This window comes from Mesocricetus auratus, unplaced genomic scaffold (assembly GCF_017639785.1).
Source record: "Mesocricetus auratus isolate SY011 unplaced genomic scaffold, BCM_Maur_2.0 Super-Scaffold_4256, whole genome shotgun sequence".
Taxonomy (NCBI): domain Eukaryota; kingdom Metazoa; phylum Chordata; class Mammalia; order Rodentia; family Cricetidae; genus Mesocricetus; species Mesocricetus auratus.
In genome coordinates this window covers 53,254,676-53,276,416 of record NW_024429182.1, presented here as the reverse complement: position 1 = coordinate 53,276,416, position 21,741 = coordinate 53,254,676, and the positions used below count along the sequence as shown (strand labels likewise).

Sequence of the window (21,741 nt, the reverse complement as noted above, 5' to 3'; positions counted from 1 at the left end):
AACTTGCAATGTAAGCCAGGTTGCCCTTGAAACACAGAGATTCTCTTTCCTCTACCTCCTCAGTGCTGGGATTAAAGGCATATGCTACCATGTACAGCCAAAAGGACATTTTTATTGAACTTGAATACCATTATCACATAAAACAAAATTAGTAACTCAGATATCAACACTGTCAATCCATAATCAAATTTCCTAGCAGTTTTTGAAATGTAAGAACATTTTTTAAAAAGTTTTTAAGGTCTCCTATTACAGTGTGGGTTTGCCAAACTAGTTTTTGAAATGTAAGTACATTTTTAAAAAAGTTTTTAAGGTCTCCTATTACAGTGTGGGTATGCCAAACTATAACCCGTGGGCTAAATCCAGCCTGCTGCCTGAGTTGGGTTTTTTGTTTGTTTGTAAATAAAGTTTTATTGGAGCAGAGCCACGCACTCTCGTTTATAGATTTTTTGTGGCTGTGTTCATCCCACCCAGCAGAGTTGAGGACTGTGGCTCAACTCAAAGCCAAAAGTACTCACATGGCCCTTTACAGAAATGTCAGGTGTTCTCCCCCCCAAAGACGTTGTAGTTCATACCGTTATGCTTAGACATTTGGTTTTTGTTGTCTTTTTAGCTTGTGATAGCTGGGTGGGGCATGGGTAGGTGGTTAGGGGATAAGAGTCCCAAGAGGGACACTGAGGCTCTGATGAAGGTGGGGAACCATCTGTGCTACAGTTGAGTTTTACTTGCTGTCCTCCTGACTTTGGCCCTTCACTATGTTTCTGAGTAACGCTACAGTGGATACTTGTTCTCCTCGTTTTGACGGGATTGGGGGCTCTGACCTGCAGGTACTGTGGACGTTGCAGGCTGAGAAGCACAGCATTGCTGGGACAGTAGCCTCATGTTTTAAGTGTAGTGAGTTTCCTTGTCCTGTCAGCCAGCTCCCAAGTCACCACATGGAGATTTATCATTAATTATAAAAGCTTGTCCTTAGCTGAGGCTTGTCCCTAACTAGTTTTTATAACTTAAATTAACCCATGTCTTTAATCAACGTTCTTTTATGTGGCTCAGTTACCTTTGCTCGGTACTGCCCATCCTGCTTCCTTTCTGTCTCCTGGTGTCTCCGCCCTTTGTCTTCCCAGTGTTCTCTGTGCCTGGAAGTCCTGCCTAGCTATTTGCCATTCAGCTTTTTATTAACCCATTGAGAGTGACACATCTACACAATGTGCAAAAAGGTTCTCCCACAATGCTTAAGGGACAGTGTGTCTGTGGCATCTGAGGGAAGCTACCTGGGTGCCTTGCTGCCTCACATCCTTCCCTTGCCTCAGGTTTGAGACCTTGGAACCTGAAATGAATGCCCTGGGTGCACGGGTTACTGCTGTAAATGATATTGCTGAGCAGTTGCTGAAGGCCAATCCACCAGGCAAGGACCGCATCATCGGCACCCAGCAGCAGCTCAACCACAGGTGGGCTTGAGGTGGGGAGGCAATCCCAGGGACTACTAAACAAAGAAAGACAGATTTTACTAGGCAGTGCAGATGACAGTTGGAGGAAGAATGTGGGGCTTGGAAAGGCAGCTGAAATTGAGAGAAGTTAACATTGAGAGAAGTTATAAAGGGAATAGGTCAGGGCAGTCCAGAGAGGCTGGAAACTATCAGAAAAGGAAGCAAAGAGCAGGGGTGAGTAACCCTTATGACAGTAGAAGCATGAGGTGTATTCAAAGAGCAGTAGGAAAAGGTTTCCAGGTACATGGCCAGGGCAGGGAAGCTAAACCCGTTCCACATGTAGACCTTTCCCTACCCACAGGTGGCAACAGTTTCGGTCCCTGGCAGATGGCAAGAAGGCAGCTCTGACATCAGCCCTGAGCATCCAGAATTACCACTTAGAGTGCACAGAGACCCAGGCCTGGATGAGAGAGAAGACCAAGGTCATTGAGTCCACCCAGGGCCTGGGCAATGATCTGGCTGGTGTGCTGGCCCTACAGCGGAAACTGGCAGGCACCGAGAGAGATCTGGAAGCCATCTCTGCCCGGGTGGGTGAATTGACCCAAGAAGCAAATGCCTTGGCTGCTGGTCACCCAGCCCAAGCCCCTGCCATCAACACCCGGCTTGGAGAAGTACAAGCTGGCTGGGAGGATCTTCGGGCCACCATGCGTCGCCGAGAAGAGTCCCTGGGTGAGGCGCGGAGGCTACAGGATTTCCTGCGCAGCTTGGATGACTTCCAGGCTTGGCTAGGCCGAACACAGACTGCTGTAGCCTCTGAAGAAGGGCCAGCCACCCTGCCTGAGGCAGAAGCCCTCTTAGCCCAGCATGCAGCCCTGCGGGGAGAAGTGGAGCGAGCCCAGAGCGAGTACAGCCGCCTCAGGACCTTGGGTGAGGAGGTGACCGGAGACCAGGCTGACCCCCAATGCCTCTTCCTCAGGCAGAGGCTGGAAGCCCTCGGAACCGGCTGGGAGGAGCTGGGCCGCATGTGGGAGAGCCGGCAGGGCCGCTTGGCTCAGGCCCATGGCTTCCAGGGGTTTTTGAGAGATGCTCGCCAGGCTGAGGGCGTGCTCAGCAGCCAGGTAAGAGCCCCGGGAACATAATCCCAACCAGGAAAATAGGGATCAGGGGAAAGACAAAAGTGGCAGAAGGGGTAGGCAGTACTAGTGGGTGGCGTAGTTGAACAAGCAATATTGCAGGAAGAACATACTAGAAAAAACATTAGAAATGTTTTTTTAAAGATTTATTTTTTAAATATGTATATAGTGTTCTGCCTGCATGTGTCCCCATAGGCCAAAAGAGGGCACCAGATCTCATTGCAGGTGGTTGCGAGTGGCCATGTGGTTGCTGGGAATTGAACTCAGGACCTTTAGAAGAGTAGTCAGTGCTCTCATCCACTGATCCATCTCTCCAGCCCCTAGAAATATGTCTGGTAACATATTTTATATGTTATTACAGTGTTGCTTAACCTTCCTAGTGCTGGAACCCCTTGATAGTTTCTCATGTTGTGGTGACCCCCAACCATAAAATTATTTCATTGCTACTTCATAGCTATAATTTTGCTATTGTTGTGAATTGTAATATAAATATCTGATATGTGACCCAGGAAGAACTGCTGTGTACTAGAATATAATAATTGTAACAAAATTTTAATGTAAACATAACCAAACTGACTTTAGAAGAAGTGAAAAGCCTGGCTAGCCCTGTAACTATTAAATAAATCGATAGTTACAAATAAGGTAGAATGGGATTTGGACTGATCAAAGTTCTCCAGCCCAGTTGCCTTGCAGTGTTATAAGAGCCCCTTGCCCTGTCTACAGAACCATCTGGACCACCTTGTTCCTCACCCTGTGTATGTACCTCTGAGCAAGTCTTCTCAGAGGAGTAGAATTTACATGCTATGAGAAGTAAGCTTGCTACTGTCTGTTCTACACAGGAATATGTTTTGTCTCACACGGAGATGCCAGGGACACTCCAGGCTGCAGATGTGGCCATTAAAAAGCTGGAAGACTTCATGAGCACCATGGATGCCAATGGAGAGCGCATTCGTGGACTCCTGGAGGCTGGACGCCAGCTGGTGTCCAAAGGCAACATCCATGCTGAGAAGATCCAAGAGAAGGCAGACTCCATTGAGAAGAGGTGTGACGATGGTGGACAAATGAGGAACTTAGAGGAAATAGTAGGAAAGAGAATAGCCTAAAGCTTCAGACAGCAGAGAACCGAGTTCATCTGTATTCAGATGAACTGACAGATGGCAGGGATTGGAGGCAGATGGCCAAACAGAGGAATATCAGAGTGGTTGGAGAGGCTGGACCAGGACCCATGAGGGTCTTGCTACATTGAGGCAAATTGGAGCTTACTACAATGGCAGGCCTAGAAATCAAGATTCCTGGGGTATCTTTTGAGACCCCTGGGGGACATTATTCACGTAAGAGGAAGACTGGGCTTTCTAGGTGAGTTGAGGGTCATGGTTTCATCTTGGGCTGTCATTGTAGACACAGAAAGAATCAGGAAGCAGTGCAGCAGCTTTTGGGCCGCCTTCGGGACAACCGAGAGCAGCAACACTTTTTGCAAGACTGTCAGGAGGTGAGGCTCTCAGCTCTCTGGTATCCCTGTAGCATTTCCTAGCTATCCATCCCTTTCACACACGTACACACCCTTCATGGCTTCCTCTGGAATCTCTTGCATCTCCTGGCTCATCTGCCCTACCACTCCTTCCCTCTAAAAGATCTCCTTCATTCCTGCTTTTTGCTTGTACCAGCTAAAACTCTGGATTGATGAGAAGATGCTGACAGCTCAGGATGTGTCCTATGATGAGGCCCGCAACCTGCACACCAAGTGGCAAAAGCACCAGGCATTCATGGCTGAGCTGGCAGCCAACAAGGACTGGCTGGACAAAGTGGACAAGGTAACTAGTGTGACCAGAACTGCAAGATGAGTGAGCCTTTGGAGCTGCTTCTGGCGGATCCTGGACACAGTATAGGCTGAGGGGGCCTAACCCCAGAACATAGTCTTTCCAGAGGCTCACATTGCCAAAGTGGAAGGTTAGGGCTTAGGGGTGTGCTGGGATGTCTGCAAACATCTATAAAGGGCTGACAGGAAATGCTTCAGGCTTTGTAGGTCATATAGCTTGTGTTGCAGCTCCTCATCTCTGCTGCCACAGCACAAAAGCAGTCACAGAAACTAATGGGCATGGCTGACCTCCAGTACAACTTTCTTTATGAAAACAGGCAGGTGAAGATTTTGTCCATCTGCCATGGTTTGACAACAATTGTTTTTTTAAATTTTTTAAATTTATTATGCATAGTTTTTTTTTAATCTGTGTACATGCTTGTAGCTCAGGAGAAGGCATCAGACCTCATTATAGATGGTTGTGAGCCACCATGTGGTTGCTGGGAATTGAACTCAGGACCTCTGGAAGAACATGCAGTGCTCTTAACCTCTGAGTCACCTCTCCAGCCCCGGCAACAATTGTTTTTGAATCTTGTCGTTCCTAGGACTTTGTCTCCCACACAGCTCTGCCTCAATTGCTGAGGACAAGTGAATGTCTACTTCTACTCAGCAAATATTCCTAGAGATGGTAATGTGAGCTAGTATGTTGCTAGGTGGTACATGACATATCAAAAGACATTTCCCTCCCTCAAAAACATAGTAACTGGGGAGAGGAGACCAGTTTTCAGTGTTTGTATTTGCTCAGCAGATACATACTTAGTACCAAAGCACTGAGAGGAAAAGGAGGTGGTAACACTGGTCAGACTTCCCTGTAGCCAGGATGTGAGACATATGTAGACAGCTAAGTCAGATCCAGAGCAGAAGGTCAGTCTTGTGGCACAGGCCAATAACACCAGCTACTAGCTACTCTGAAAGCTGAGGTGGGATGATTCCAAGTTCAAGGCTGTCCAGGACAACTTAGTGAGACTCCCTTTCAAAATGAAGAGTAAAAAAGAGCTAGGGCTTTGCCTAGCATATACAGGGTACTTTCAATGCCCAGAATTGCAAACATAAATGAAAAGATCCAGAATAGAATACAGTGAGTGCCAAAAGGTAGAGTCCACGAAGCTCTGAAATTAACCAAAGTAGAGAAGCGGGGATAGATACATTAAGGCCATCTGTGGAAGGTAAGGAGAATCGTGAGCAAGCAGAAATATTCAGTTATAAGTAGAGAGTGAATGATAAGCAGAAAAACCAGAAGTGTGAGGAGGAGGTCAGCCTGTGAGGAGCACAGATTGTGTGACAAGGCTCCTGGAAGCAAAGGTAGGGAAAGTGTCCTGGGCAAGGTCAGGAAAAGCCTGACTCACTATGCAAGGAATGTGCTAAAGGCCACGAAGCCACACAAGCCAAGCTGTCCTTTGACCCTCTTCATCCCAACAGCCATAAAGGGTCTGAAAGCATCTGAGTCACAAGCAGACCCTGAAACCCAAATTTTGGAATAGCCCGACTTTAGGAGAGGTGGTGCCACAAAACACCAGGAGGGCAGTGGGAAGACGAGGCAGAGAGAGTAGTCTAGACAGACTATGCTGGCTGGGGTAGAGATGTAGCTCAGTAGTAGGACATATGCTTGCCCAGGTTCTGTCCCTAGTACATACGGAAGTGGGGAGAAGGGAGGAAGAAGATCCTCATGCCAGGCTTGCGGCAGGTTGTTGGAACTCGGTGGCTGGAGCACCCTTGGAGACAGCAGAGAACCTGAAGCAGCATTATCCCTCCTGCAGCCTGAGGTTGCTGATTATTATCCGTCACCTCCCTGTCTGCCATTGGCTCAGGGCACTTCTGATTCACCACACATGCTTCCTGTACTCCCACAGAAACAAGTCTTTAAGCTGAGACGCTAAAAGATGGAGAGACCACTTTGCTGTAGTGCAAGTGAGGAGGTATGAACTAAGACACATGAAAGGACAGCAGGATTCACGTGCAGTGTAAGGCTAGAAGCTGTGAGAAGTAGGGAACTCAAAATAAGCAAGGATTGCAAGTGGCTTTTAAGAAAAAAAATCTTTAAATAGGATCTTGCTATGTAGACTAGGCTGGCATTAAACTCACAGCAGTCTTCCCATCTCAGCCTCCCAAGTGCCAAAATTCCAGGCCTAACACACAATGCCTTCTTCAGTGAGAGTCAAATTGGATCTTGAAAAAGGAGTGAAGTATGATCAACAGTGAAGAGGAGTCTAGAAGGCTTAAAAACCTCTGAAGGGTCTACTAATAAGGCCGCCTTACATAGGAAATTAGAACTAATTGGTACACTTCAGTTCGCTGCTGCTCAGATCCCTGATGAACCTGCAACATTCAGTGCTGTCTAACTCTGGTACTTACATCTCCTTTGTCTTGTCACCCAGGAAGGACGGGAGCTGACTCTTGAAAAACCAGAACTCAAAGTCCTAGTGTCAGAGAAGCTGGGAGACCTGCACAGGCGCTGGGATGAACTGGAGACTACCACCCAAGCCAAGGCTCGCAGCCTTTTTGATGCCAACAGGGCAGAGCTATTTGCCCAAAGCTGTTCTGCTCTGGAGAGCTGGCTGGAGAGCCTGCAGGCCCAGCTGCACTCAGATGACTATGGCAAGGATCTTACCAGCGTCAACATTCTACTAAAGAAGCAACAGGTATGCCAGGGACCTTTGGGGAGCATGAATAGCAGGGGAATTGAAGAGGGTACCTAGCTCTTGAAATTCAGGAGGCCTAGTAGATGACATCTTTTAGCATTTCTGAACAGTGATTTCAGTTAGAGACTGCATCACAGTCTACAGGGCTGTGTGTCAGTCAGGGAAAAGTCAGGCCACATTGATAACTTGGACAGGGAAACTTTAGTTCAAAAAAGTAAATGGTGTTATTACTAAAGGTGTTATCTCAGCCTGTTTTCTATTGCTACAATAAAATACCTTAGATGGGGTGATTTATTTATTTCTCAAAGTTGATTTTGGCTTGCGGGCATAGCATCAGTATCTGTTCAGTCTTGTACTGTGTCATAAGATAATGGAAGAACAGGATGGAAATTAGCTCGAGTAAACACAAGAGGCAGCCTCACTTTACAACCTGCTCTTGTAACTAATCCAGTTCCATGGGAGCTACATAAATCTCTTTAATGGCCTACTCATCTCTTAAAAGCCCCTCTGCTGTCTGTCAACATTTTGTCTTGAGGACCAGATTCCAGCATAAGTTTTGGAGGAAACAAACCACATATAAGCTGAATCAAGTTTTAAAAAGAATTCTACAGCAGGTGTCAGAAGATCTTTTCTCTGTAAAGAGACAGTAGGGCCAGCAATGGCTCTGTGGGTAAAAATGCTTATCATCAAACCTATAACCTACATGGTGGAAGGGAAGAAACTGCTCCACAAATAAATAAAATGTAAAAACGACAAAACTCAAACAACATTTTCACCATAGCCAAATGATAAATATTTTGCATTTTATAGGTCATATGATCTCTATCACAGCAATAACCTTATCATGTAAAAGAAAAAAAATCATATACACAATGCATAAGAGGAGTGGAGTTGTGCTCCAGTACACTTTATTTACTAAGTAGGCTCTACTTTTGCTGATTTCCTGACCCTTAGAATCCTGGAATAGCAAGTGTAGAGCCCTGAACTTGGAGGGGAAAGAGCTACCAGATACCTTGTTCTCTATGGATAGTTTTGAAGCCCCAGGGAAAAGCAAATCATGCTTCCTCCAGTGCAGTGTGCTATGCCTCTAGCGCCCTCTTCTGACAAGGCTGACATTGTACCAGTTGGCAAAAAAAGAAAATGTATTGGTCTAGTTTCAGCATCTCAAAGTAAGGCAGAAGTGGATTTGGGACTCAAAGATAATGAATTCATAATATGTGTAATTGTTCCACAGTCCTGAAATTCATGTATATGTGTCTGGAACCCATATTTAATATATTATGTATACTAAATATTTAGTATATATTTAATATATATTGAAGTTTGGGACTGACCTATCTCGGGGGATCAGGAATCATGACAGGCTATGCTTTCTAAGTTTAAAGGTGACAGTGGCGTCTCTTTTCTGTGTTTGTAGATGCTGGAAAGAGAAATGGCTGTGAGAGAGAAGGAGGTGGAGGCGATCCAGGCCCAGGCGAAGGCCCTAGCTCAGGAAGACCAGAGTGCAGGGGAGGTGGAAAGGACCTCAAGGGCCGTGGAGGAGAAGTTCAGGGCCCTGTGCCAACCCATGAAGGAACGCTGCCAGCGCCTGCAAGCCTCCCGAGAGCAGCACCAGTTCCACCGGGATGTGGAAGATGAGATAGTGAGTCCCCAGGCTGGGCGGGAATGACAAGCTGCGCTCAGCCATGTGACTCTTGAGCCCCTTTCTGGGCACTGGGGATGTCCACAGTGCTCCATTCCCTCTTCTCTTCTATGTTGAGAGTGTCCCCTCCAAGGATGTTCATGGGTGCTTAGAAAGGCCCTCTACCCTAGAATGGGATGACTGCTCCCTGCATACACAACTATAGCCCTAGGAAGGTCTTCTTTGCACCTCTATTAACTTTTTCTTTCACTTCAGTTGTGGGTGACTGAGCGGCTACCCATGGCCAGCTCTATGGAACATGGCAAGGATTTGCCCAGCGTCCAGCTTCTCATGAAGAAAAACCAGGTGAGGCAGAGGGCAAGGATAAAAACCAAGTTCCCAAGAGCCTCTTCAGAGCTTTGTTTTCTCTTTTGGGGCATGATAATGAGAGGTGGAGGATGGGTGCTGTTGTTTTGAGATAAGGTTTTACTATGTATCCTTGACAAGCCTGGAACTCACAGAGATCCAAGTGTGTCTACTGGGACTAAAGGTGTATGCATGCTGCCATGTCCAGCTCCTTTGTTTTCTCCTATGATAGGGTTTCTACGGCATTATCTTGTTGCTATGCAGTCCTAGACCTGGCTATTTAACTTTTCACTAGCTCAGGAAGGTGGCCCCTATTGGTAGGAAAGCATGAGGATTGAAGGGATATCACATTGTAGCCCTAAGCCTGAAAAAAAGAGTCTGCAAGAGGATTCAGGAAGGAAAAGAATGTAGGGAAGGCTCCAGGTGGAACAGGTGTAAGGGGATATAGGCTTGGGGTTCCTTTTGCAAGCCTTTCAGTGTATTTTTTGTGACTGGGACAGACCCTGCAGAAGGAGATCCAGGGCCATGAGCCCCGGATTGCAGACCTCAAAGAGAGGCAGCGTGCTCTGGGAGCAGCAGCAGCAGGTCCAGAGCTGGCCGAGCTCCAGGAAATGTGGAAACGCTTGAGCCATGAGCTAGAGCTTCGGGGTAAGCGACTAGAGGAAGCCCTTCGAGCCCAGCAATTCTATCGTGATGCTGCAGAGGCCGAGGCTTGGATGGGTGAACAGGAGTTACACATGATGGGCCAAGAGACAGCCAAGGTGAGAACCAGAGCAATGGCTGTTTGTGTGGCCAATTCTGCCCTGGCCCCTGCTTTCGGATGCCCCCTTTTCCTTCTCCCAGGATGAGCTGAGTGCCCAGGCAGAAGTGAAGAAGCATCAGGTATTGGAACAAGCCCTTGCTGACTATGCCCAGACCATCAAACAACTAGCAGCCAGCAGCCAAGATATGATTGACCATGACCACCCAGAGAGGTGAGTGTGTGAGTATCAAAGAACCTAGACACTAGTGGAGAGGAGGGCTAGTTCAGAAAAGTATAGCATTTGTGGTGTCTTTTGAACCATGTGCATAAAGAACAGACTTAAAAGTTAGGAGAAGCAAGGGACTAAGAGACAAAGCTCCAACAAGCCATTCTCCCTACCCCTGCAGCACAAGGCTAACAATCCGCCAAGCCCAGGTGGACAAGTTGTATGCCAGCCTGAAGGAGCTGGCAGGAGAACGGCGTGAGCGCCTGCAGGAGCACCTCCGGCTGTGCCAGCTCCGCAGAGAACTGGATGACCTGGAACAATGGATACAGGAGCGTGAAGTTGTGGCAGCCTCCCATGAGCTGGGCCAGGACTATGAGCATGTGACTGTGAGTCCCACACACATCAGCACCAGGAAGGATCAGGGCCCACAGGGAGACCAAAGCCTTGGCCCAGGCAGAGTGCTGAGAGTAGACACAGAGCCAGACAGAGAAGGCATTGTTCTCGTGGGTTTCAACTTGAGCAATTGTGCAGAAAGAGGGTTGTAGGGGTCACCATAAGTGAGGATAAAAATGAAATTGCTAGTCTTTTCCAACAGACCTCAACAAAACAGAGTGAGCTTCAGATTCTTTGCTTTGGTTGGAGGTTTAGGCCCCTGGTACAGAAATCCAGACCATAGTTAGGATGTCCTTGTCAAGGACTAAAGGTTCAAAGTGCCTCTAGGTGCCTTTAGGATGTCAGGTGTCATATAGAACTGTGCTGTTATGTCACTCTAGCCATCTTAGTTCACATGTGCACCCTGGTGAAATTCCCAGTGATAACATTTCTCAGGATGTGTTCTCACTGTTGAGCAACATACAAGTGTAAATTTAAAACTGCCACAACTGCTCACTGACCAGTGGATTCTCAGTTTTGGGGAGAGAAATGACTGCTTCATGAGTCAGGGACCTCACACACTAGGTCTCACCTGTCTCTATAAATGCTTCCTCCATCAGATGCTCCGGGACAAATTCCGAGAGTTCTCCCGGGACACCAGCACCATTGGCCAGGAGCGTGTAGACAGTGCCAATGCACTGGCCAATGGGCTCATTTCTGGGGGCCATGCTGCACGGGCCACTGTGGCTGAGTGGAAGGACAGTCTCAACGAGGCCTGGGCTGACCTGCTGGAGCTGTTGGACACAAGAGGTCAGGTGCTGGCTGCTGCTTATGAGCTGCAGCGTTTCCTGCATGGGGCCCGTCAAGCCCTGGCACGGGTACAGCACAAGCAGCAGCAGCTTCCAGATGGGACTGGCCGTGACCTCAATGCTGCTGAGGCTCTGCAGCGCCGGCACTGTGCCTACGAGCATGACATCCAAGCCCTCAGCACCCAGGTCTGACCCTAGATGGAGCAGGTGGGGATGAGAAAGCTGAGAGGAAACTATTTGGTGGGAGGGGAGTTTTGTGTGGTAGGGAAGATCTCTGAGGGGCTGGGAGGATGGTACGCATGGAGGGGCATTTAGAGAAAAGGTTAAAATCACCCCAGGAATGGACATCGGCTACCACATTCAGGACTGTTGTATAATGTGTGTGCGAGCACATGCATCAGAGTACACGCACTTCGATGTGTATATGGGGGCCAGGGGACAACTTTGATTCTATCCTTGGGCTTTAGGTTCTGTTAATCCAGGCTTGGGCAAGTGCTTTTTACACATTGAGGCATCTCACTGGCCAAGTTCACACTTGTGATGAAGATCCATGACTTTTTTCTAGTGGTCCTAATAGCTGCAAGATCCTTCATGCTATGTCCAAATCTACCTGTTGATGCCACTCAGGCCAGAATTCTGGATTTATGAAATTAATACAGATCATTCCTTCAGCCCCATTGGACCAGTCAGTCCCCAACCCAAATTGACTCTGCAGGCTACACCTCTCCTTCTAGTGATTTTTCGATGTCCTATCCTAGTCTACCCTGGGTAGGGACAGCTCAGCTTGATTTTAGGGCTCTGAACCTTGGTTCTTCCTACTACCTTTTTGGCTGGTGAAACAAACAGGAGGTAAAAAGCAGTGCAGGGACAAGAGAGGCTTCAGCTCCTGTCTCCCAACTCTGCCTGACTCAGACCTGGGTACCCACAGGTCCAGCAGGTTCAGGACGATGGCCACAGGCTACAGAAGGCCTATGCTGGAGAGAAGGCCGAGGAGATCGGCCATCACATGCAGGCTGTGGCTGAGGCCTGGGCCCAGCTCCAGGGAAGCTCTGCTGCCCGTCGTCAGCTGTTACTGGACACCACAGACAAGTTCCGATTCTTCAAAGCTGTCCGGGAGTTGATGCTGTGGATGGACGGGATTAACCTGCAGATGGATGCCCAGGAGCGACCCCGGTGAGACCCACAGTGCCTGGCATACTCCACAGGGTATGTGATACTACTGGTGGCTGTGGTGGAGCTGAGGCAGCTGCTGATACCATCTTTGTATCGGCCTAGGGACGTGTCCTCTGCAGATTTAGTCATCAAGAACCAACAAGGCATCAAAGCAGAGATAGAGGCCAGAGCAGACCGTTTTTCCTCCTGTATTGACATGGGGCAGGAGCTGCTGGCCAGGAGCCACTATGCTGCTGAGGAGGTGGGTGAGACCTGGAGAGAGCCTGGCCAGCCACACTGACCATGGATTATTCCTGAAATTTCTCTTTCTGTTCATTTTGTTTGTTCGGTTGGCTTTTGGGTTTGGTTGGTTGGTTGGCTGGTTTTTTGTTTGTTTTGTTTTGTTTTTTGAGACAGGGTCTCAACCATGTAGCTCAGGATGGCCACAGTTCTCTTGGTGTGTCCTCCCAAGTACTGGGCTACAGGTGGGCACCATCATGCCCAGCTTTGATTTGTTTCCTGTCTTCTTCTTGTCATTCTTTCATAGAATTCTTTCACTGTTCTGACAATGCTATCCAGGATTTCTAAAGTCCCGTTTCTCCCCCCTAGAACTATTTTTCTTTCCTTTTGACACTAGAAATCATTGCTGTATTTCAGTGGTTCCAAGGGACCTTGGAAAGGCCCTATTAAGCCCTAAGTCAGGCCCCCTTCCCCTCCCCCAGATCTCAGAGAAGCTGTCACAACTACAGTCCCGGCGCCAGGAGACAGCTGACAAATGGCAGGAGAAGATGGACTGGCTGCAGCTGGGTGAGCCACTGTGGGAGTGTCAGCAGGAGGGAGGGGTTGTGAGAAAGGCCTGGGCATTGCCTATCTGTGGTGGCGCAGGGCATGATACCAAGCACCCTGGGTATGGAATTCCAGGGTACTGTACGTGGTACCTCCTGACAGTACACTGGGACAATGATGTTCTGTCCTTTACTTGAGGTTGCCATTGCTACCATGCCCTACTACTATGTACTCTAATTTTCCATCTCTCTATGACACCCCCCTACCATGGCAGTTTTGGAGGTGCTTGTGTTTGGGAGAGATGCAGGGATGGCAGAGGCCTGGCTATGCAGCCAGGAGCCATTAGTACGCAGTGCAGAGCTGGGTTGCACCGTGGATGAAGTAGAGAGCCTCATCAAGCGGCATGAAGCTTTCCAGAAGTCAGCAGTGGCCTGGGAGGAGCGTTTCAGTGCACTGGAGAAGCTCACTGCGGTGAGGACTGTGGGACCTCAGGAGTGGCCGACCCCACTGCAGCCCCAGCCCTGTTCTCTCTCACCTCTTCTCTTCCACTGCACTGCGCCTCTGAGTGTGAGCTCAGAGTGCTCGTCTGTTATATGACCGCAGGCGTCAGTGAACCTGGGTGCTACTGAGACCACTCTGCTTCTTGCCCTACCTTCTTTTAGATTCTCTTCTCCATCCTTCCTGTTTTATTGAGCTAGAGCTGAGACATTTCAGCTTTTCTCCTTACCATGATACTTGCTGACCTCAGCATTTCTTGACAGCTGGAAGAGCGGGAGAAGGAGCAGAAGAGAAAGAGGGAGGAGGAGGAACGGAGCAAGCAGCCCTCTACTCCAGAGCCCATGGCTAGTCGGACCGAAGGTAGTCTGATAGATGGCCAGAGAGCTCCAGACACTGCCTGGGATGGGTAAGAGCTAGACACCTGGGCCAGGAGGCTGAGGCTGGGCCTAAGCAAGTCACAGATAATTATTCTGTGACACATTTGATCATTCTAGATCCCAGTCACAGTTGCCATCATCCACACAAGCACCCAGTATTAATGGGGTCTGCACAGATACAGAGTCTTCACAGGTAATTTAATGTCTGTGAATATCCCTTTTGACTCTGCCAGCCACCACATCCTCACAGCTTCTTATCTTTGCAGCCCCTGTTCGAACAGCAAAGACTTGAACAGAGCAGTGTCCCAGAAGGGCCTGTGAGTCTCTCTGGAGGGGTGGATGTTGGTACCTGGGAGATGAAGGGACAAAAGAAGTGGGTAGGGGTCCTGGGTATGAAGCTCAAGCTTGGCCTGAAAGACCAGCTCTTGGCCATAGAACTTCTTGACTCCAAGGCAAGGTACCGTCCATATCACCTACTAGCAATGACATTGCTTTCCCCCACAGGGATCTGGCACAGGGGACGAGTCCAATGGGCCCCGGGGAGAGAGGCAGAACCGGCCCCGGGGCCCTGCCCCCTCTCCAGTGCCCCAGAGCAGATCATCAGAATCAGCCCATGTTGCCACCTTGCCCACACGAGGCCCTGAGCTCTCTGCTCAGGAACAGATGGAAGGGATGCTGTGCCGCAAACAGGAGATGGAGGCCTTCAACAAGAAAGCTGCCAACAGGTATCAGGCCTGGCTGTGCAGAGCCTTTAGCCTCCTGCTTTTGAGACGTTTCCTGGAAACTTCCTAGACAGAGGGAAGCACTTTATAGGAGTTTGTCCTTTGGAGAAGGGCTGGAACTCAGGACTCTCACAGCCTCAGAGGAGGGTCACAAGTGACCTAACAACTGTATTGTGGAACTTACATGTTATAGGTCCCACAAAGCCACTGGTCTACCTGTCTACCAGGTTTCTGACCCTGCCATGTCTCCCCAGGTCCTGGCAAAATGTGTACTGTGTACTTCGGCGTGGGAGCCTCGGCTTTTACAAGGATGCCAGGGCAGCTAGTGCAGGAGTGCCATACCATGGAGAAGTACCTGTCAGTCTGGCCAGGGCCCAGGGCAGTGTGGCCTTCGACTATCGGAAACGCAAACATGTCTTCAAGCTGGGGTAGGAACCAGGGCTGTTCTCAGGTTGGGATGGAAGGAGTCAGAAATAAGGCGAGGTGGATGGACCATGAGCAAGGTCCAGAGTGAAGGAAGCTACCTGAAGAGAGCACATGAATGGTACTGCTCTGCTAGGTGCTTGGGCACATTTGTCCGTGGAAGAGAGTGGAGATTCTGGGTCCTGAATCATAGTAGAATGGAGGAGCTAAAACATAGGCTGAAAAGTTATCTTGGGAAATGTGAGGACAGGATACTAGCTCACTCTAGCTTCCAGGGGACTACCCACTGCCAGCAAGAGCCTGCGTGGCCTTGGATGGAAATGAGCTTAATGTTGCCCTCTGCACTCTTAGAATCTGCTTTTGCACATCTGCAAAACCCTGAAACTTTGAAGAATGTGTAAAACATGATCTGGCCATGAGGGCTATGCTCTCCTAGTCAATCCAGTCCTGGGGGAATACTGAGCTCACAGAAGCACTGATATGCTAAGTAAAGATTCTTAGCTCTGCCCTGTGCCTTCTCCTAACAGCTTACAGGATGGCAAAGAATACTTATTCCAGGCCAAGGATGAGGTGAGCCTCTTGTCCTACTGTGTGTACTCACGTGCGCTTTGTCTGTCTGTGTCTGTGTCTCTGTTTCTGACTGTCTCTCTGTCTCTGTCTCTCTCACTCTCTCTCTCTCTCTCTCTCTCTGCCAGCATTTTTTTTGTTTTTGTTTGTTTGTTTGTTTTTTTGGTTTTTACAAGACAGGGCTTCTCTGTATTGTTTTGGAGGCTGTCGGTCCAGCCTGGCCTCGAACTCACAGAGATCCGCCTGCCTCTGCCACCGCCTGGCTGTTATTTTGTTTTATGAGACAGGGTCTCACTCTGTATGCTTGGTTTCCATTCCAGAGTGGCCTCGAACTCATAGCAACCCTTATGTCTCAGCCTACTGAGTCTGGGTTCACCAAGTTCACAGCCTCACCATGGCCAGCTGAAGCTCTCTATCCTAAAGGGGTTCTTTTTCTCCTTCTAAAACAAAAAAAAATCAATCTCTTCATACTTACTCCTATCATACTTTCCTTCTGCCTACTACATGTGGCCTCCAGTCAGTCTTTGAGTATGACGTGATGCCTTCCTGTCCCTTACAGGCAGAGATGAGCTCATGGCTGAGAGTGGTGAATGCAGCTATTGCCACTGCATCCTCTGCCTCTGGAGAGCCAGAAGAGCCAGTGGTGCCCAGTGCAGGTCGAGGTCTGACCCGGGCCATGACCATGCCTCCAGTGTCGCAGCCTGAGGGCTCCATCGTGCTTCGCAGCAAGGATGGCAGAGAAAGAGAGCGAGAAAAACGATTCAGCTTCTTTAAGAAGAACAAGTAGTTGGGGGCAAGATTCCCAGGTCAGCTCCCTCCCTCCGTTCAGGAAACTGCCAGGGACTATCGACAGAGACCACCCTCTTGTCAGGACAACTGCCTGCTGCTAGGGTCTGCTGCTAAGGTCAGCCCATCACCAAGAACTATCACTGGGGACAAACAAGTGTTCCCACAACCTTCTCTTCTGCTATTTAATTCAACTGGTGGTGGGACCCAGGCAACCCCTAATATCACTCTTCCCCACCTTGTCACCTCTTCCCAAGCCTTATGCCTCCACCCCCACCATGGTGCAGATAGTGTCACCCTCAAAATGGGCTATGTGGGAACCACTGTCCCTGCCTCAGGGTCATTGTGCCACCACAGTCAGGGTGTGCGGTTCACCATCCAGTTCTTTGCCTCTGAGATCAGCCAGGACCCTCTCAGAGCTGAAGCAGGGCCCAAGGGCAGGAGAACCAGATGATGGAGACGGGGACACTGAAGCCTTCCCTGCCCATCCTGCCTCATCCTCTGACTCAAGTGGCTGCTCCTCTAGCCACTCGAGGTGGCTTCCAAGTGTGAGTTGTTCAGGAGTAGCCACATCCTTGAGTCTACCCAAGGAGGTGAATTAAACAGCTCAGCTTCTCTCACTGCCTCTTGGTGTTGTTGCTTTTCTGACCATAGCCTCCCTGGTTCTGATATCCTGTGTGTCCACTCTACCCCCCACATTTTGAGCCTCAAAGAATTGTGTGATCCTGAGAGCCTTCTTGTCTGTCTCCCCATGACAGTGATCTGTTTCACTGGGTTGACTTCTGTTTAGACCAAAGACATTCACTGTGTTTTGGGTTGATGTTAATTAACAGTATTCATGTTAAAAGGCAGTAAGTCCCTCTCCCTGGTGCACACTTTTCTTTTTTTAAAAAGTTGTTGAATTTCTAGCAGTGCTGGGGATGGAACACTGGGCCTCATGCATGCTAGGCAAACACTCTAACATGGAACTACACTTCTAGCCCCCACACTATTCCTCACTCTCAAGTCTATCAATTGTTTTCAGTAAGGGGTGATAGGACTGTTACTACAACCTACTCTCGGCAACTGCTGAACCAGCAGTGGATAGGGGAGCACCCTACTTTTTGTCTTTCCCATAGAATCAAGGGAGCTCACACAGAATTACAGGAGTGCCAGGTTCCCACCTCCTGAACTCTAGAGGAATATCACCCTAGGAATCCATAAGGTACATCCTGAGCATGTAAATAAACACACAATATATTCTAGAGATGGAAAGAAGTATTTTTTCTTAAAGTTTGCAGTATTGAAAAAGAAGGTATTAAATTTGTAAGTTGTGGGTCTGTTTGAGAAAACTAGCCTGTCTCAGCATAACTGGCCAAGGGCCCCAAGTAGCCATGACTGACTACTGTCAGTCAAAACAGTGACAAGCAGAGTCAGGTGTATGCAGGCTAGGGACTAGCATCACACAGCCCCTAATGGGCCCTATACATCACATGTGGCATGGCAGATAATTCCCAGGGTTTTATTCTCGCTCTTAAGTGGATTCGGTACTCCCCATTAAACATGCATATGTACAACAGTAACAGCCCATCCACAGACAAAACAATCATCAGTAGGTCTCAGATGTCTTTTCTCATAATTCAAGTATAGCTGTGAAACCTCCCCTGTTAGACATAGGAGAGTCCTTGTGGTGGGTTCAGATTATGTGGCTTGGGGAAAAACAATAATTGGAAAGTGTAGAAGCAAATGTAGTATGTGTGAGAGAAATTAATAGAGAAATTATTACCTTGATCTAAAAGTAGTTCCACCAACTGATGTGTTCCTTCAGAAAAGTCATTGTGAATGAAAAGGAAAGACAGGAATAAGATTAGAATCATCTACACACATGACAGCTGAAGCTACTTCATGGTATGATTCCACATGGGCAGAATGGAGAAGAGGATAAGCATAGGGCTAGGAAGCAAGGCTTCAGGAGAAAAACTTGAAGATGTTGGTGGAAGAGAGGGCAAATGGTAGATGGAATGGGGCTCTCATGGATATGAAAAGGGTTGAAGCACAAAAATATCAGTAGTGTTGGCCCTGTGTACTGGTGGGAAACAAACAGAAGTGGATAGGGTATACAGGAATGAACTTGTTTGAATTTTTACTGGACACTACTGACAAGGGTGGATTTAACTTGTATTGACTCACATGATTGGCCACATGGGACTACAGAGTACCCAAAGTGTGGTAAACCTAAACTTTGATGTGATGAAGGTATAAAATAACGTATTTCTGGGACTTTAGGGGAAATTCTAATATCTCAAGTTTTATATTGAATACATGTTGAAATGTCAAAATAATTAAAATAGATTTAAAATTTTTATATTTTGATGTTTAGTATGTTAGATAAATGCTTTACCATTGAGTTGCACCCACAGGCCATTTACCCAGTTCATTTTGAATTATAAGTATGGTTCATTATATCTCCATTGGCTAGCACTGTTCAAAATGGACCACAAACCTAAAAGTGAAAGGTATTGGGAATGGAAGAGAACACAATAGTTAATTTTGTTACATAAAAAGATCTATACCCTGTCTCAAAAAAAAAAAACAAAATTTACTTTCAGAGACAAAGATATTAGTGGAAAGGCAAGATATTTGAAGCTAATAAGAAATATCAACAATATTCAGGAAAATCTTACAGCTCAACACAAAGCCTGCAACCTGAAATATAGGCAAAAGATAGGGGCAGGAAATGTATATGAGCACACACTCCAAGACCTTAAGAACAAGAAGTTATTTTCAAAATCATTAGTCATGATTCAGAAAAAAATCAGAGCAAGTTGGGGATAATACCTTTCATCTCTTTGACAAAAATTAGGAAAGTGAATGTCAAACCTTGATAAAGATAGAAAAAAACAGTGCCCCTTGGGTGTTGCAAGAGGGTATGCTAGTAGAGATTTTCTGGGAACTTAGACATGTTAGTTATATATACTCATGTGACCCAGCAACTCAGCAATTTTACCTCTGAATTTACTTACACACACACACACACACACACACACACCCTGAATTAGAGTACACAGACTGCTATTCACAACCTAGTTTATGATGCTGAGGAACTGAGGCAATTCTAGCATCTTATCTCCAAAAAGGGAAGGTGGAATGCATGGCTGGAGCAAGGAATATCACAGAAATTAGACTTAACACATCATACTTAGTGGGGAAAAGCAAGAAATAATTAGCTACACAACATACCATTTACATATTTATACAAACGTATGAAGGGTGAACATTATTTAGGTCTAGCAAAGAAGCCAACAATAAAAGAGAATTTGTGACAATCTAGGGACGTTAGAGCATAAATGTCAGATGTTGACATAACACATTGGGTGGCAGTATAGTTCAGATAAGGTCCTGGGACTTGGTCCTCAGTATTATGAATAAAAATGGCAGATTGTGAGGTACATAGAGGCAAAATTACACTGTGCATAAAAGGCTAGGTAAAATGTTGAAGCTAGACAAAAGGTCCAGAGGAATTACAAGTCTATATTTGTGGGTTTGTTTTTCTTTTGTTTTGAAATTTTTCCACAACGAAAAGTTTTAAATGAATTGAAAAAACACATATATTAAAAGGCATGTCTCAGGGGCTGGAGAGATGGGTCATCAGTTCAAACAATTGCTGCTTTTGTAGAAGACCCAAAAATGGTTCCCAACACTCACATTTTGAAGCTCACAAGATACCTAAAACCTAAGCTCCAGGAGATCTGACACTCTCTTCTGGCTTCTGTGAGCACCTGCATACACTTACACAGACACAAACATACACATAACTTTCTTTTTCTCAACAGGGTGTCTCTGTGTACCCCTTGCTGTCCTGGAATTGTGTAGACCAGGGCCTCTGCTTCCTGTATTCTGGGATTAAAAGCATGCGCCACTACCACCCAACTCACATAATTTTTTCAATATTAAAAGGAAAAGAGAAAAATCAGAGACTAGAAATGGTGGTGCACACCTGTGATTCCCAGCACTTGGGAGTCTCAGGTAGGAGGATTATGAGTTCAAGGCTGTTCTGGGTTACACAACCAGTTTTTGGCCAGCTTTGGCTAAATGGTAACACCATCTCAAAAAGAAAAAAAAATGAAATAGTGAAATGAAAATGTTAGAGAAAGATGGTATCTGTTAGCAGAACATTGGTTGTGGAGACCTCAGGGAATTTGGGAACAGTACAGTTTGACGGCTGCTCAGAAGGGATTCTGGCATATGGGTGCCACAGAGTACCACAGGCCACAGTAAGCATAGCAGCTTGCAATCCTGCTTCAGGGAAAGCTTCCTCAGTTTAACAACTCTGCTCAGGGAAGCTGTTTCAGTTCAGCTTGGGTCCCCTGGACTGTAACAACTCCACTTCCATAGGAAAGCTTTCCCTGGCAAAAAGTTCTGCTCTGCTTGACTCTGCCCAGGGTCGTGTCTGCTCTAGTGAAAGGTCTCACCCAAACCAGTCAAGAGTTATTGGGAGTGAAGAGTCCAGGAGAATGGCTGCCTCTGCCAGAGTGGAAGAGGACAGCCAGGCAGCACGAACAGCCACAAATTGACAGGGTTTATATAGGGCTTCTTAGGGTTGGAGTTTTCCAGGGTGGGGATTGGTCAAATTTCAATCCCTGAGCTCAGATTGACTAGAGCTCTAGCTCAGGAATTGGTTGGTTTTCTGCTCAGGTTCAGGGTCAGATTTGGCTCTGGTTTCAGGGCCAAAGTGTGTTTCTTTCTCTGGTCGTTTTTTAGCATTTTGGCTCTAGTTTTAGGACCAGGGCGTATTTCTTTTTCTTTTTTTTTTCCTTTTTAAAGATTTATTTATTACATATACAGTGTTCTGCCTACATGCCAGAAGAGGGCACCAGATTGAATTATAGATGGTTGTGAGCCACCATGTGGTTGCTGGGAATTGAACTCAGGACCTCTGGAAGAGCAGTCAGTGCTCTTAACCTCTGAGCCATCTCTCCAGCCTCCCAGGGCATATTTCTTTCACTGGGCGCTGGTGGCGCACGCCTTTAATCCCAGCACTCGGGAGTCAGAGGCAGACGGGTCTCTGTGAGTTCGAGGCCAGCCTGGTCTACAAGAGCTAGTTCCAGGACAGCCTCCAAAGCCACAGAGAAACCCTGTCTCGAAAAACCAAAAAAAAAAAAAAAAAAAAAAACCCAAAAAAACAAATACCAGAACTCAAAATGCAAAATTGTGTGATAGCAGACCCAGAGAGAATTCCAGGACAGTCAAGGCTACACAGAGAAACT

General features: G+C 47.3%; 2 protein-coding genes across 5 annotated transcripts in view; one reads left to right on the top strand and one right to left on the bottom strand.

Annotated features, from left to right (window-relative positions):
• Window positions 1–17,112, top strand: part of Sptbn2 (spectrin beta, non-erythrocytic 2) — a 40,743-nt gene extending 23,631 nt beyond the window's left edge. For all 3 annotated transcript variants that reach the window (XM_005064049.4, XM_021226933.2, XM_013111807.3), the window contains 23 exons: window positions 1,305–1,442; window positions 1,783–2,539; window positions 3,394–3,596; window positions 3,953–4,043; window positions 4,219–4,365; window positions 6,785–7,048; window positions 8,466–8,690; window positions 8,946–9,035; window positions 9,536–9,796; window positions 9,879–10,009; window positions 10,185–10,389; window positions 10,996–11,370; window positions 12,113–12,357; window positions 12,460–12,598; window positions 13,059–13,143; window positions 13,397–13,593; window positions 13,884–14,026; window positions 14,115–14,190; window positions 14,264–14,314; window positions 14,502–14,722; window positions 14,974–15,147; window positions 15,670–15,712; window positions 16,269–17,112. In XM_005064049.4, coding sequence (XP_005064106.1) covers window positions 1,305–1,442; window positions 1,783–2,539; window positions 3,394–3,596; window positions 3,953–4,043; window positions 4,219–4,365; window positions 6,785–7,048; window positions 8,466–8,690; window positions 8,946–9,035; window positions 9,536–9,796; window positions 9,879–10,009; window positions 10,185–10,389; window positions 10,996–11,370; window positions 12,113–12,357; window positions 12,460–12,598; window positions 13,059–13,143; window positions 13,397–13,593; window positions 13,884–14,026; window positions 14,115–14,190; window positions 14,264–14,314; window positions 14,502–14,722; window positions 14,974–15,147; window positions 15,670–15,712; window positions 16,269–16,496 — 4,489 coding nt within the window. In that variant the 3' untranslated portion in view covers window positions 16,497–17,112. The remainder of the gene's footprint in view (window positions 1–1,304; window positions 1,443–1,782; window positions 2,540–3,393; window positions 3,597–3,952; window positions 4,044–4,218; window positions 4,366–6,784; window positions 7,049–8,465; window positions 8,691–8,945; window positions 9,036–9,535; window positions 9,797–9,878; window positions 10,010–10,184; window positions 10,390–10,995; window positions 11,371–12,112; window positions 12,358–12,459; window positions 12,599–13,058; window positions 13,144–13,396; window positions 13,594–13,883; window positions 14,027–14,114; window positions 14,191–14,263; window positions 14,315–14,501; window positions 14,723–14,973; window positions 15,148–15,669; window positions 15,713–16,268) is intronic.
• LOC101843260 (RNA-binding protein 14) overlaps window positions 1–21,741 on the bottom strand; it is a 109,333-nt gene that overhangs the window by 33,465 nt on the left and 54,127 nt on the right. The window contains exons 4-5 of one of the 2 annotated variants that reach the window (XR_005878509.1): window positions 16,185–18,296; window positions 14,177–14,346 (exon numbers count right to left, since the gene is read on the bottom strand). The exons of the other annotated variant lie outside the window; for it this stretch is intronic. The gene's annotated coding sequence lies outside the window, so the exon portion shown is untranslated. Of the gene's footprint in view, window positions 1–14,176; window positions 14,347–16,184; window positions 18,297–21,741 lie in introns of those variants that run through there. 2 annotated transcript variants of the gene reach the window in all.